This window comes from Drosophila suzukii, chromosome 3, assembly GCF_043229965.1.
Source record: "Drosophila suzukii chromosome 3, CBGP_Dsuzu_IsoJpt1.0, whole genome shotgun sequence".
NCBI lineage: Eukaryota > Metazoa > Arthropoda > Insecta > Diptera > Drosophilidae > Drosophila > Drosophila suzukii.
The window spans coordinates 9,618,495-9,630,660 of NC_092082.1; the positions used below are offsets into that span (position 1 = coordinate 9,618,495).

Genomic DNA, 12,166 nt, shown 5'->3' on the forward strand with positions numbered 1-12,166 from the left:
TTGCTTTTTGTTTGGAAACAGTCGAGTGAATCCATTTGAACTTTTGGCTTCGGTTTGGTTGTTTCGCGAATTACCCAAATTGGTTAATTAGAAGTTAATCAGTACAAGTTTTTAATTATAATAAAAAAACATGCAGTTTAATTAACTGTTTATTGTGTATTTATCTTATAAATAAAGTGGAAATGAGAAGAAATAATATAGGAATAGTGTTATTCATTCCAAAGTTAAAGGATCCTGTATTATAGTTTAAAATTTGATTATGAAAAAAATCATTTTAAGGCAGGTTTCTTATCAATTAAACCATCTAAATTGAAAAATAAATAAAATTGTCTGAATTACTCAGGAAATAAATCAATTTCTATCTACATCTCCGATCTTTCCTACCATCACAGCAGGGAATTTATTATTAATTAAAATGAAAGAGTGCTGAGAACCTTTATAACACCGACGAGCTAACGGTGAAAATAGAAGGGGACTCCGGAACAATACAACATATTTTCGTACTTTCATCGCCGCTCCAGATGAGCTGAAAATTGTTCACAGTCCATTTCGTGCGATTCGCGATCATCTTAATGCGACCATAAACAAAGTTCGCAGATTCAAATATTCAAATTGCCGCCGTGCCAGTTCCCTGGGGCCAATTACTCTTGGAACTTACCATCTGAACTCCGATCATTAACTTCACCAGAGGAAAGTCTCACAAAAAATCCGTGAGATGCTCGAATTAATTTCTTTGTCGTAATGGATCCACTAACCGAAATATCGCTATAATTGCGGGTATTATAGAAGACCCGAAATCCATTAGGCATTAACCTTTTGGATACAACCGTGAATAATCGAATGAGCTAACTATCTTTGAATGATTTTTTCCTTTTGTTTGCTTTACAGACGATTTTCAACAGTTTGTTTTGAAATATGGCGTAAAATTTTGAACACTGCGCATGTGTAAGAGCCCTCCTCCTCCTCATCCCTCTTTTTGTAGCCCCCTGCATTTTTGGGTGACTGCAACACGCAACAGTTGACTTTCACCATTCAGCTGAAAGGCAGCCGCGTCTGTGGATTTATTTCCAGCATTCATGTCGTGCAGGTTACCTGTTCCGCCACCTGACCCCTCATTCTTCCCATTCTGCTCACCTATCTTAATTGCCCATTGACAACCGCCGGTCGGGGCTCCTCTGGCCAGCCCTAATCAATGGCATTTCACTTTCATTGCGAACGCGTTAATTGAGGCTGGCTAAATAATTGCAAAACTCACCCCTACACTTGGCAAATTTCATTTGCTTAAGCTTAAATATCTTAACTTATATATCAGATGTATTCCAATTATATTAAAATCCATACATTTTGTGGTTTCTTTATATGTCAATTGTCCTTAAACTCAGAAACTGAGAACGGAAAAGAGACAATATCATGTGATCCCAATGAAAATATTCCCTTTGTCAACTTATAAGAAGAAAACGTTCTTGAAGTCGAGACGAAAGTAGTCTCAAACGGTCTTGAAATATAGATAACATTATGTCTCAACTTTGTTTTTGGGTGAATTTGGGATAAAATCGAACTTTTGTTATTATAAATTTTAAAGCAAACTTTAAAAAGTCCTTAGTAACCTCTTCCGAAGAAACACCTATCAAGAATTTCTTTTGAAGTATTTTTAATAAATTTCTTATGTTCAACAATATAAATTCTTTAAGTGTAGTGGGGTCGCACAACATTTTTCTCCAAAGTCTCCACACAGCTGTTGATGGTCTGCGCATGACGCGATTGTGTCATTCTTGCAGAGCCACAACATGGAGCTCTAGGGTCCAGGCAACGACCCAAAAGAAATTCGATTTGTCAGCTTGAGGCGATGTCGGAGGCGAGCAAATCTCCGCCCAGTGGAGTGCGAAGAGTCCGGACCGACTTGAAGACGTCGGAGAATAGATTCCTGGGGAGTAGCCAGCGAACCAGCTCACCGATGACCATTAAACAGCAGCATATCCATTACCACTATGCAACCTATATGGCCAGCAGTGCGCCGCAGGCCAACGAAACATATCTCAGGCACTCTTGGATATTTCTATTTAATTATGAATATATTTCTTAATTGTAAATTAATTAAATTCTAATTGAACCCCCTTTCTTTTGCAGCGCCCAATTGCCGGCCCGTGCCACCAGATTGCTGAACCGCTCGCGTCTCCAGGACCAACAGCTCACCGGAAACGATTCGGATAATAGCTTGAGGTCCACCCGAAGTGGAGGAGCTTCGGCAGCTGCTGCTGCCAGGAAGAGAAGCACGGCCAACTCAAGGACATCGTCCGGCTCAACGGCCAGTCTGCCCCGCCAGCGTCACCTGCAGCAGCAGCACCTGGGCTTGGGATTGGGTGGAGGAGCAGGAGGAGCTACTGCATCCGGATCATCCGGCCACAGGTGCGGGGGCGAGCTGCACAGCTCGTCGGACGATCTGATGTTGTATGACAAGTCCTTCCGCAATGCCATGATCCAGGATGTGCTGCAGTTCAAGAAGCAGCTGCTGCGTCTGCGACGAATACTCCAGGAGGTAAGAGGTGGCTAAAAATATGGATAACGTATACGTAATATGGGTATAATATTTTGTTTTAACATTTAAAAACTTTTTTCTTTCTATCCATTTTATCTAAATTTGCTTGACAGCAATTTAGAAATATAGTTTTTTTAAAACGTAAAATTTAAATACCATTTGTACCTACGTTCTTTTTATAGGAATACATTTCAGGAACCGAAAATATGATTTTTTGAGAAAGTTTTCCTTATCTCAGATTTACAAATGCCTATGGGCAAATGAGTTTTATTTATTAAGACTGTTATTAAAGTATCATCCTTGATATCTTGCAAAAAAATTAATTGATCTGATAGTTCGAATAAACTATAGTATATTCAATATAATCATCAATAAATAATGAAAAACCAACCAATTTAATAGTATCAGTTTTGATTTCCGACTGTTTTATATCCTGAAAACGCCTCTATCATATGTTTTTATGCTCCATAAATTGAATTTTGGTCATAAAATTTCAGATATTAAGCCTTTATTTATTATGCTGATATTACTTTTTTAAGTACAATCATAGTTTTTCCTTTCAAAAGCGCTTTTCTTTCCTTACATTTCCATGGCATACCACCCATCACTCACACTCACAATCACCATTCACTTGCACAATTCCCAGGAGCCAGATTTTGATTTAAAGCGGGTACGTCGCCGTCTTACGTTCGAGTTTATTTATTTATCTGTGCCCAAGGCAATATCTGTAGGAGTTGGTGATGAATGGAAAGTAACCTACTGGTTTTTATTACCTATTCACAGACGGAAACGCTCAATCCATTCGAGAACGACAACGTTCAGCTGTTCGCCGCCTGCGGATTGGATAGCAAGCAGCTGAATGACATCGATCTGGCCAGTCTGACCTCATCGACGACGGAGGACCCGCTCCAGGAGCTATCGGATCTACGTAGACAGGTGGTTTACCTTCAGGTATTTGCACGTTTTTTGCATTTCGTTTGCTCGTAAGCCGGGAGAACACAGAAACTGGGTCTCAACCTAAACCGAACTAACTATTCGGAGCAGGACAAGTCTTTTCTATCGCATTTTTACTCTCGCTGTTGTTTCTTAATGTTTATTAGATACATAGAATTTTACTCTATGTAGCCTAGCATGTAATATATCCAATCATGAAGAATACTATACCTATGCTTATTGTAAATCTATCTTTGAAAACAAAATATATTCATTTTATATAAATACATGTGTTGATATGTATTATATCAAAAGTTAATTTTGCACTTTGACTTGCCATAGAACACAGATCATACAACAACCCTAAAAATACTGATAAAAAAGATCACTGTGAATCAAAAGGGCAGATTATAATCTGTAACAATTTAAGGAGTCCCTATATACTATGGGTATATTTTACTTTAGATAATACCTATTCCTTTTTATTAATATTTCATTTTTTATAAGAAAAGAAACATGATTTCATCTGCTCCTTTGATAATCCATTTTTTTTACATACAAATCGAAATACACTTACATAACACATAGTTAAAAGAGTTATATTCATATTTAGCTGTTGTGTAAAAACTATGCTTTGATTGAGGAAAAAGAAATGGCTTCCTAATTTCGAAAATCAGAAAACGAAGCACTTGTATAAAATAATCAAAGCATGACTGTCTTAAAAAGCAAAAACTAAGCCAAGATAGCGTTTTACCCCTATATAGATATGATTTTCACACTCTCTGGCTTAGATATAACCACTAGTGACCTTTCATGGCTCGCTCCACAAGAGTGAACTGACATTTACTGATCTCACTGGTCTCACCATCCAATATCCCCTTGTCCAATCCCCCTCCTCATCCAGGGTCAAGTGGACGATCGTGATCGCACCATCCGCCTGCAGCGTGATCTCATCGAGCAATTGGAGGCCGAGAAGAGGCAGAAGATCGCCAATGGATCTGGCGGGGATCCGGGCAAGGAGCTCATCAGCATGGCCACCCAAACGGAGCGGGTAAGTTGGGCCTTTTGGGGCCATGTGTATATAGTATATACATATCTTGCCGATCATATGTGTTTGCACAACATTGACTAACCGAAAGCTATCGACTATTTCAATTCCGATTCCACTTTCACAGACACGACCACTTGCCATTGGTGCGGAGGGTTTGTCCAGGTAGGCAAACTTTCATGTTTGTTTCAATTTCGGCCATATACTTTGTTACCCCCTTACTGCATTATTTACCTGTATTTTTTCTGCATTTTGTTTATGTGTTTCGGTAATTTTGTGTAATACTTGGTTGTAATTTTGGGGGCTTTTCATCAACCGCAGCTGCGCGGCCGCAAACTAACAAAACTAATACAAAACGATGCCGCCTGTTGCTGCTTGTTAATTTTTATACACTAGGGGAAAAATGGTATCTTAAAGTTTTTTAGCATTAACATAAGAAGTTTATTTGCATTTTCATTTGTTGGTGATTTTATTTTAATATTATTATATTTTTATTTGGGAATATAAGCCCTATATCTATGTAGTTATAAATAGAAAATGCATTTTTTATGAACTGAACTTCAGATTCTAAGGCACAAGCAAACTTAATTTAATTACATAGATTAGAAAAATTCATAGTCATTTTGTCTGTTGTCTTTTATCAATATAATTTGATTTATTATATTAAAAATATTTTATTTTGGTGTAATCGCAGCAGTAAATAATTATTTTTTAAAGATAACGAAGTATCTGTCAGGTTATAAATTATATAGAACTTTTCAAAACCCATTTATAAAATTTTTTGGTTGTTTTTTTTCTAGGTAGTTAAGTTTTCTGTGTGTAGTTGCTGCTGGCCAGTTGGTGTTGCAAGTTGCAAGTTGCTGGTGGCAGTTGCTGCTGGAATCGGTTTCAGCTGGCTTCACGCTCCGCTGGCATGCAAATCAGTTGGCCACTTTTTGCCGGCTCTTGACGTTAATGGCAGCAAATTGCAATTGGAGCAGTCTAATTAGGGCCGATTCTGCAGTAGCTAGAGCTGAAAGCTGAAATCTGCAACATCAGCTCTCTTTGGCAGCAGCAACAGGAGGTGGAATTTTCTTTGCCATTTTTTTTTTCAAATCGACTAACAATAGACCAGATCTCGCCCCGATTAACCCATCTAAATTTCCTATTTCTTCCACACCCGCCTCTGTAATGCTTCCATGGAATATACACACGATCTTTTTAATCTTTAACAATCCGCCATTTAGACTACAATTTGGGGAGCAACAGGTACTATTTTGTGATTTCATCCTAGCCATCATTGTGCTCTGTGCCATCAATCTTATATGTATACTACACCTAAGCTATAACTGTTTGGATAATTGTAACTCTTGCACTTGAGAAACTAAGTTCCCGAATGCATTTACTGACCTCTAACTAAACGATACCTACATAAGCTTTAATATATATCTAAGATATCTAAGTTACTAGCTTAAAGCTTAAGAACGTTACTAATTTGTCACTGAAAATTTAACACTGTTTGTGAAACGTTTTAATTGCATGCGGCAATTAAATAGAGTCCCAAGGTAATGCAAACTAAAAAAATAACCGAGAACACGTCGAGAAGATGGGATGGGTCGAAAGTAAATTAAAACCTTGATGATTCAGATGAGTCATGAATCATAAGACATTCTTATTGAATGACAGCCGCAGCTTTTCCACGTTCTTGGGGACTTTTTTTGATATTTATGCGGCTTGAACTCGATTTACAATAGGAGATTCCTAAAGATTTAAATCTATAATCGGTAAATTTATATTAAATTTTAAAAGAAATATTCCATAATATATTTCCATCAGGAATTTTAATTTAATTTCGTATTGAGAATATCTGAAAGTCCTTCCCATCTTCTCTATAAAACTAATCTTTAATGGCATGGACAAAGCTAATGGTTCCTTTATAGAAATGAATACATTTTCCTGGATCATCCCACTAATCCTCGTTTATCTGTTCGCAGAAGTAAGCCCGAATATACCAGTTATACCACACACTTTCCGACGCTCCACATGCACGATTCCACGCTGGCAGCCACCACAATAATCCGCCACCACCAGAGCAACCAGAGCCAGGAGCACAAGCAGCAGGAGAAATCCTGTCCAGCTCTCAGCCAGACCCGCCGGCACACCATAATCTCCACCACGCTGACCAATTATAATCAGCAGCTGGCGGCTGCTTTTCCGGATACTCCAAGACGTTCCTCCATTGGATGGGATACCCCGCCGACCATGCCCAATGGCAATGCCTATAAGCCCGTAAGGATAACCCTTATCGGGGAGGCACTGCCTCTGCAAAATAAGTCATCAACCGGTTCGCTATCCTCGTCAACGTCCTCCTCCTCATCAACATCTTCCCTAGCCCAAAATCCAAACGTGGTCAAAATGCGCTATCCCAATGGCTGTCAGAGTGTTAAGAACGGATCGAGTGCCCATTATCAGCCGTTGTACAACAGCAACAAGATGACAAACCCAACCGTAACTATAGTCTGATCTAGATACCAGTTTTCAGTTATCAAAAAAAAACATCGTATTTGCCGTCGCAAGTCTTCTGGGAAACGCTCTAAAAACAGAATCCATCAATGTGAAAATAGACCTAGTACAAGATCTTAATTAATGTAAGCCACATATATATTTGCATCTTAGCCAAGAGCTCTTGAAAAGCAGTTTAGTAAAATATATTTGCTTGTAAGGAATGTACTTTAAATATCTCCATATATGTATGTACGTATATCCATTGCTTCAATATAATGTTAGACTAAATTTAATCGTCTTTTTCTGGCTTAGTTTTGGCTTCCAGATGATAATTTGTTAGCCAGATATATAATATCCGTCAATCTGAGCATTTTCAAGAGCCTCCAACTTAAAATACCCATAAGCACAAATCGAAAAATTGTGCATACTCTTCAAATATGTATAATCTAAAATAGATTATAGATAATTTTTGATTGTTACTTGTTTTCTTTCTAAGTTTTAGTCTAAGTTAGTGAGTTTTTCTTGGCTTCATTTTCCTGTAATTTGTATAATATGAGCTATGATAGATGTCTAGACCATAAATCTATAAAATCAAAACATAATATTTTTTCTCCAAGAGCACAATAATCGCGCGTCAAGTAATTAACCGATATTATATAACGTATACTGTATGTAAACCACTATTAAAGAGTTATAGAAAGTACCTATCAATAGAGAAAGATAAACAAGTGTGTGTTTGATTTGGAGGCATTTCACAGCTGTTGAGTGGCCGGCCCCTAGCCAAGATCCCATTGATGACGCCCCAAACCGGCTTGGACTTCTGTATAGTGAACCCCCGAACACTCCCCTCTTTGCAAACTGGATTTGCATTTTCATTCGCATTCTGCGTTCGTTCGCGGATCCTCAGTTGAGACCGAACTCTGGAGCAGGAATGTTGCCGACTGCAAATAGGGTTCTGTTGGTTTTTCTGGGGCTCTTCTGCGGGGGATTTCCCTTTCTGAATGGAGCCGATCTCTGCCAGCCCATTGGTTGGCGGAACTTCCAGTGCAATGAAATCGCTTCCCTGCAGGATCTGGTGGATTTGGGAGCGGAAAACTGGCACACCCTCTCTATAAGGAATGTGCAAACGGAACTGGAGGTGGGATCAGGTAAGCTCTGGTTATAGGGAGAGGTTAAAAGTCAGGGAAAAACTAAACATTTTTTCACAATTAGTAATTTGATAAAACTTTGCAAGTAATATTGGGAAAAGAGGAAGACCTAAAACTGAAGATTAATGCTATTATATTACCAAGCTTCCCATTAAAGACAACAAATAACAGAAACAAATTGTATATAATTCCCCTCTCCCTTTCAAAAAATGGTTTTTCCTCAAATGTATTTATCCTTAAACCGTGTCAAATCCCTTCAGGGGAGAATGCAGATCATTTGGCCAACCTAGTGGAACTGGATTTAACAGCAGCAGCTCCCATAAACCTTCATACCAGCGGCTTTGCCATCCTACCCAATCTGCGGTACCTGAACCTCAGTGGCTGTGGTCTCGTTGACATAAAGGGAAACCACTTTGCGGTTGAGTCAGCCCTCCAGCGGATCGATTTTAGTCACAATCAAATGGAACTTCTGGACCGGGACTTTTTTGGCAACCTGAGGAAGTTGATTTATGCGAATTTTTCGCATAATGCCCTGAAGCAATGCGATCTACCCCATATGCCGCTGCTCAATCGCCTGGAACTGGGCCACAATCGCCTGGTAAATGCCACTTTTGGAGTCTGTCCGCAATTACAGGAATTGATTTTAAATAACAATCAACTGGCTCAGGTGAGTTGATTCTTAAAAAAAATGTTCTAAAAAAAATGGTTTAAAAATGTGTTTTAATATACATTGTGTGGGATCAGCCGGAATCTATTGATCATATCACCTTTATTTTGATATCAGTTAACCGCAACGAACTTTAATGTTTACTGTTTGCTAGTCAGATTTACATATCAGATTTTAAATTGATCGTGGTGATCTATGCCTTTTAGCCGGGTTGTAAAATATCTGTTGAATATTTCTTGTTTATCCATTGAAGCAAACATTATTAATTGAAAAACTATATATGACAATAGTAAAATTTGAGAGAGAATGAGAAAATTGTTTCTAATTTTAAAGCTGATCAAAATATTTGCAAACATCACTCTTAAAAATAAGTTTGCAAACAACTTTTAATGATGTTTAATCTGGGGAAAAAAGCGGGACTGCAAATTTAAAATATAAATTCTTTCTTTCAGTTGGATGTGAACGCCTTTCGTGGACTCCACGGTCTTTTGGACCTGCAGCTCAGCGGGAACAGGCTGAACACCATTGGCCAGGAAACCTTTCAGCCACTCTCCCAGCTGCGAGTACTGAACCTCTCCCGAAACGCCATCGATGCACTGCGTCCCAATGTCTTTGGAGCGGTGCAGAACTTTGTGCTGCATCTGCAACAACTGGATCTGTCCGGAAATCGCATCCGCCTCCTGTTCGACTACCAATTCCGAGTGCTGGCCAGACTACAAATGCTAGATGTATCCCGGAATAGCATAGCCAGCCTAAATCCCGGTCACTTTGTGGGTTTGGGAGCGCTACGAAAGCTGTATCTGCAGTATAATGCAATCCTGGAGATCAAGTCGAGTACCTTTGCTGCCCTGCTGAACCTGGACACCTTGGATCTGTCCTACAATAACCTGGAGTTCCTCGAAGAGCAGATCTTTGGCAGCAACACCTTGCCACGCATGCGCAGGCTCAACTTAAATGGCAATCATATGAAGCACCTTCATCCACTGGCCTTCTCATCGCTACCATTTTTGGAGTACCTAAAACTGGGTCACAACGAACTGAAGTCCTTGGATGTGCGAATGTTTGCACCCATGCGGCGTCTCCAGAAGTTGCACTTAGGTCACAACTTGCTGGAGGAGATCAGTCTGGATGTGCTGGAGAGCCTTAGTAGCGTCCAGGAGATCCTGGTAGATAACAATCGCCTCACTTTTCTGTCCAAGGTGAATGTGAGTTTCCCGAACCTAAAACGCGTGGCCATCGAAGGTAATCCTTGGCAGTGTCCTTGTTTCGTAAAGCTGCAACACTGGCTGGCCACTAGGGATGTTGTCTATCTGCGCGATAATACGGCTTACTATAAGGGTGAACGACCCCTTTGCATAGTGACCAATGTGGACCACTGTATCCAAAATATCCAAGCTGTACGCCGCCTGGGAATCCTGGGCGATTTCCAGGGAGAGCAGGTGGAGGCGGATGCCTTCGATGACGATGCCAGTGCAGCACAAGACTGATAGGTGTATGATTGACTTTTCGAAACAACTACACTTTGCAACTAAATTAGTTTTAAGGTTCATTGTACTCCTAACACTTTTCCTCAATAAAAAGGTGCCAAATTTTAGAAACCCTAAAAGATACCGATTTATCATTCCACCTCTTCAGCCTTACGATATGCTACACCATCAAAGTGATAAAAAAAAGCCGTCTTAAGATTAAACAAAACATTTTAAATATAACGCAAAATTGCACAAAAAGATCTTTTCAGACACGGACATTTTGAAGATATATTGGATCGATTTTATCATCTTGCAGGCATATTCATGTTTCCAGCGTCTCGAATGGGTTTTAATTTACAAATTAAACAACTAAAACTCAAATCGTTTAGGCAGACTTGACGCGCAGGGCGAGGGCGCTCAGATCGGCGATGCACTTGTTGAGGGTCTCCTTCTCCTGCTGGGGCGAGATGCTGGCCAGCACGTTTTTGGTGATCCAGTTGACCATGTGCTTCTGGCTAAGACGACGCTCGACATGGCGGCACTCCACCTGGTAGTCGAGACGGCGCTTGACCTCCGAGTAGACATTCATGGCGCGCTCACGGAAAGCGGCCTCCAACTGCAATGCAATGTTCTCCTTCTTGGCCTCCATCAGCAGCAGGGCACCGTCGGCGCGCCACTGCTCCTTCTTCTCGGCCTCGATGGCATCGGAGAGGACCTTCAGCTCAGCCTCGCGGCCTTCCTTCCACTCGGATTCGATTTTCTGTGGGAAAACAGGAATTATTAGTACTGGTTTCTGAAATTTATTGAAGGTTTAAGAGAGCTTATGAATTTGTTAATTAAGTTACTCCGTTTTTTAGTCGAAAAATAACAAACCAAGATTAAAAACTTGATTTAATTTTAAAAGATTGGTTTAAAGTTATTTTTAAAGGGATATTTACGTTGTCTAAAGAAGTCTGCTAAAACGTTTCACTGGGCTAAACTACATATTCTAGGTTTAAAACCTACTTTTAGTTAAAGATGAGGACAAAAAAGCGGCTTTAAGTAAAGTATACTTCTTGTGGTTTAACTAAATATTATCCACACATATCAGAGATCATCTTCAAAAAAGGAATCCATTCTTCAAGCTGGCTTTCTAAGTTGTACTTACATCGATCTCGCCATCAGCCCACTTGGCGATGACTGGGCCGAGCTTCTTGACGGCGATGACGGCCATGATGCCGAGGGACAGCCCGCTGTAGTACTCGTGCTCCATGACGTAGATCTCCTTGGAGCACAGGTAGGTGATCAGGCCCACGCCGAAGGTGTAGGGACCGGTGACGCCAGTCTTGTTGTAGAAGAACTGGAACCACTCCTCGGGCAGGAAGCCCAGACGGACCTTGCCGGGATGCTCGGGGCGCTGGCGGCGCTCGATGGCTCCGCCGGGAGCGGCGGCAGCGGAGGCCGTCCGGGTGGCGGCCACCGCCAAGGGGCGCTGGGCTGTAAATGCACATCGCCACCATTAGTTTTACCTCTGATTTGCGAAAATTATGCTTTTTTTGACGTATACACTGCGAATGGGTGATTACATAAACCACGATGTCCGACGACTTTTGCAATGCCGTAACAATTTTCACGGTCATTTGCGGGCGGATTCGCTCGATGCCATTGTTTGTTTAGGGCTTGCCGAATATCCGGCCAGCTTTTTGCACGGTTTTTGGGGTTTTACCTGTTAGAAGAGCGGCTCTCGAGAACATTTTCCAGGCAGTTGCGACGAATTTATGCTACTAAATTGACCCGAAGTTGCTAGTTCACAATAGTGACAGGTTAAGACAGCGTTGCCAGATCAGCTGTTAGCTTAGCACTCTGCAACACTGTTTTACAGCACTGGCCAGGGGCACTTTT

The 12,166-nt window shown here is 40.6% G+C and overlaps 3 protein-coding genes across 23 annotated transcripts in view; 2 read left to right on the forward strand and 1 right to left on the reverse strand.

The window, feature by feature from the left end:
- Positions 1 to 7,440, forward strand: part of LOC108013035 (serine-rich adhesin for platelets) — a 30,845-nt gene extending 23,405 nt beyond the window's left edge. For 2 of the 21 annotated variants that reach the window (XM_065864514.2, XM_065864519.2), the window contains 6 exons: positions 2,128 to 2,536; positions 3,183 to 3,206; positions 3,320 to 3,487; positions 4,374 to 4,520; positions 4,609 to 4,682; positions 6,491 to 7,440. In XM_065864514.2, the coding sequence (XP_065720586.2) occupies positions 2,128 to 2,536; positions 3,183 to 3,206; positions 3,320 to 3,487; positions 4,374 to 4,520; positions 4,609 to 4,682; positions 6,491 to 7,019 (1,351 nt within the window). In that variant the 3' untranslated portion in view covers positions 7,020 to 7,440. Of the gene's footprint in view, positions 1 to 2,127; positions 2,537 to 3,182; positions 3,207 to 3,319; positions 3,488 to 4,373; positions 4,521 to 4,608; positions 4,683 to 5,743; positions 6,022 to 6,490 lie in introns of those variants that run through there. The other 19 variants (XM_065864517.2, XM_065864520.2, XM_017078627.4 and 16 more) reach the window with 17 other exon arrangements.
- Positions 7,441 to 7,787: 347 nt separating this feature from the next.
- LOC108013037 (insulin-like growth factor-binding protein complex acid labile subunit) lies at positions 7,788 to 10,413 on the forward strand. Its single transcript, XM_017078641.4, has 3 exons — positions 7,788 to 8,149; positions 8,410 to 8,816; positions 9,269 to 10,413. Exons 1-3 carry the CDS (start codon positions 7,933 to 7,935, stop codon positions 10,301 to 10,303), a joined length of 1,659 nt encoding a protein of 552 aa, XP_016934130.3. The 5' UTR covers positions 7,788 to 7,932; the 3' UTR covers positions 10,304 to 10,413.
- Positions 10,414 to 10,547: 134 nt separating this feature from the next.
- ATPsynB (ATP synthase subunit b, mitochondrial) lies at positions 10,548 to 12,147 on the reverse strand. The gene is made up of 3 exons (XM_036816467.3): positions 11,991 to 12,147; positions 11,433 to 11,761; positions 10,548 to 11,045 (listed from the first exon to the last, which is right to left on the reverse strand). The coding sequence occupies exons 1-3, from the start codon at positions 12,016 to 12,018 to the stop codon at positions 10,671 to 10,673; spliced, it is 732 nt and encodes a 243-aa protein (XP_036672362.2). The 5' UTR covers positions 12,019 to 12,147; the 3' UTR covers positions 10,548 to 10,670.
- Between the last annotated feature and the right edge of the window lie 19 nt (positions 12,148 to 12,166).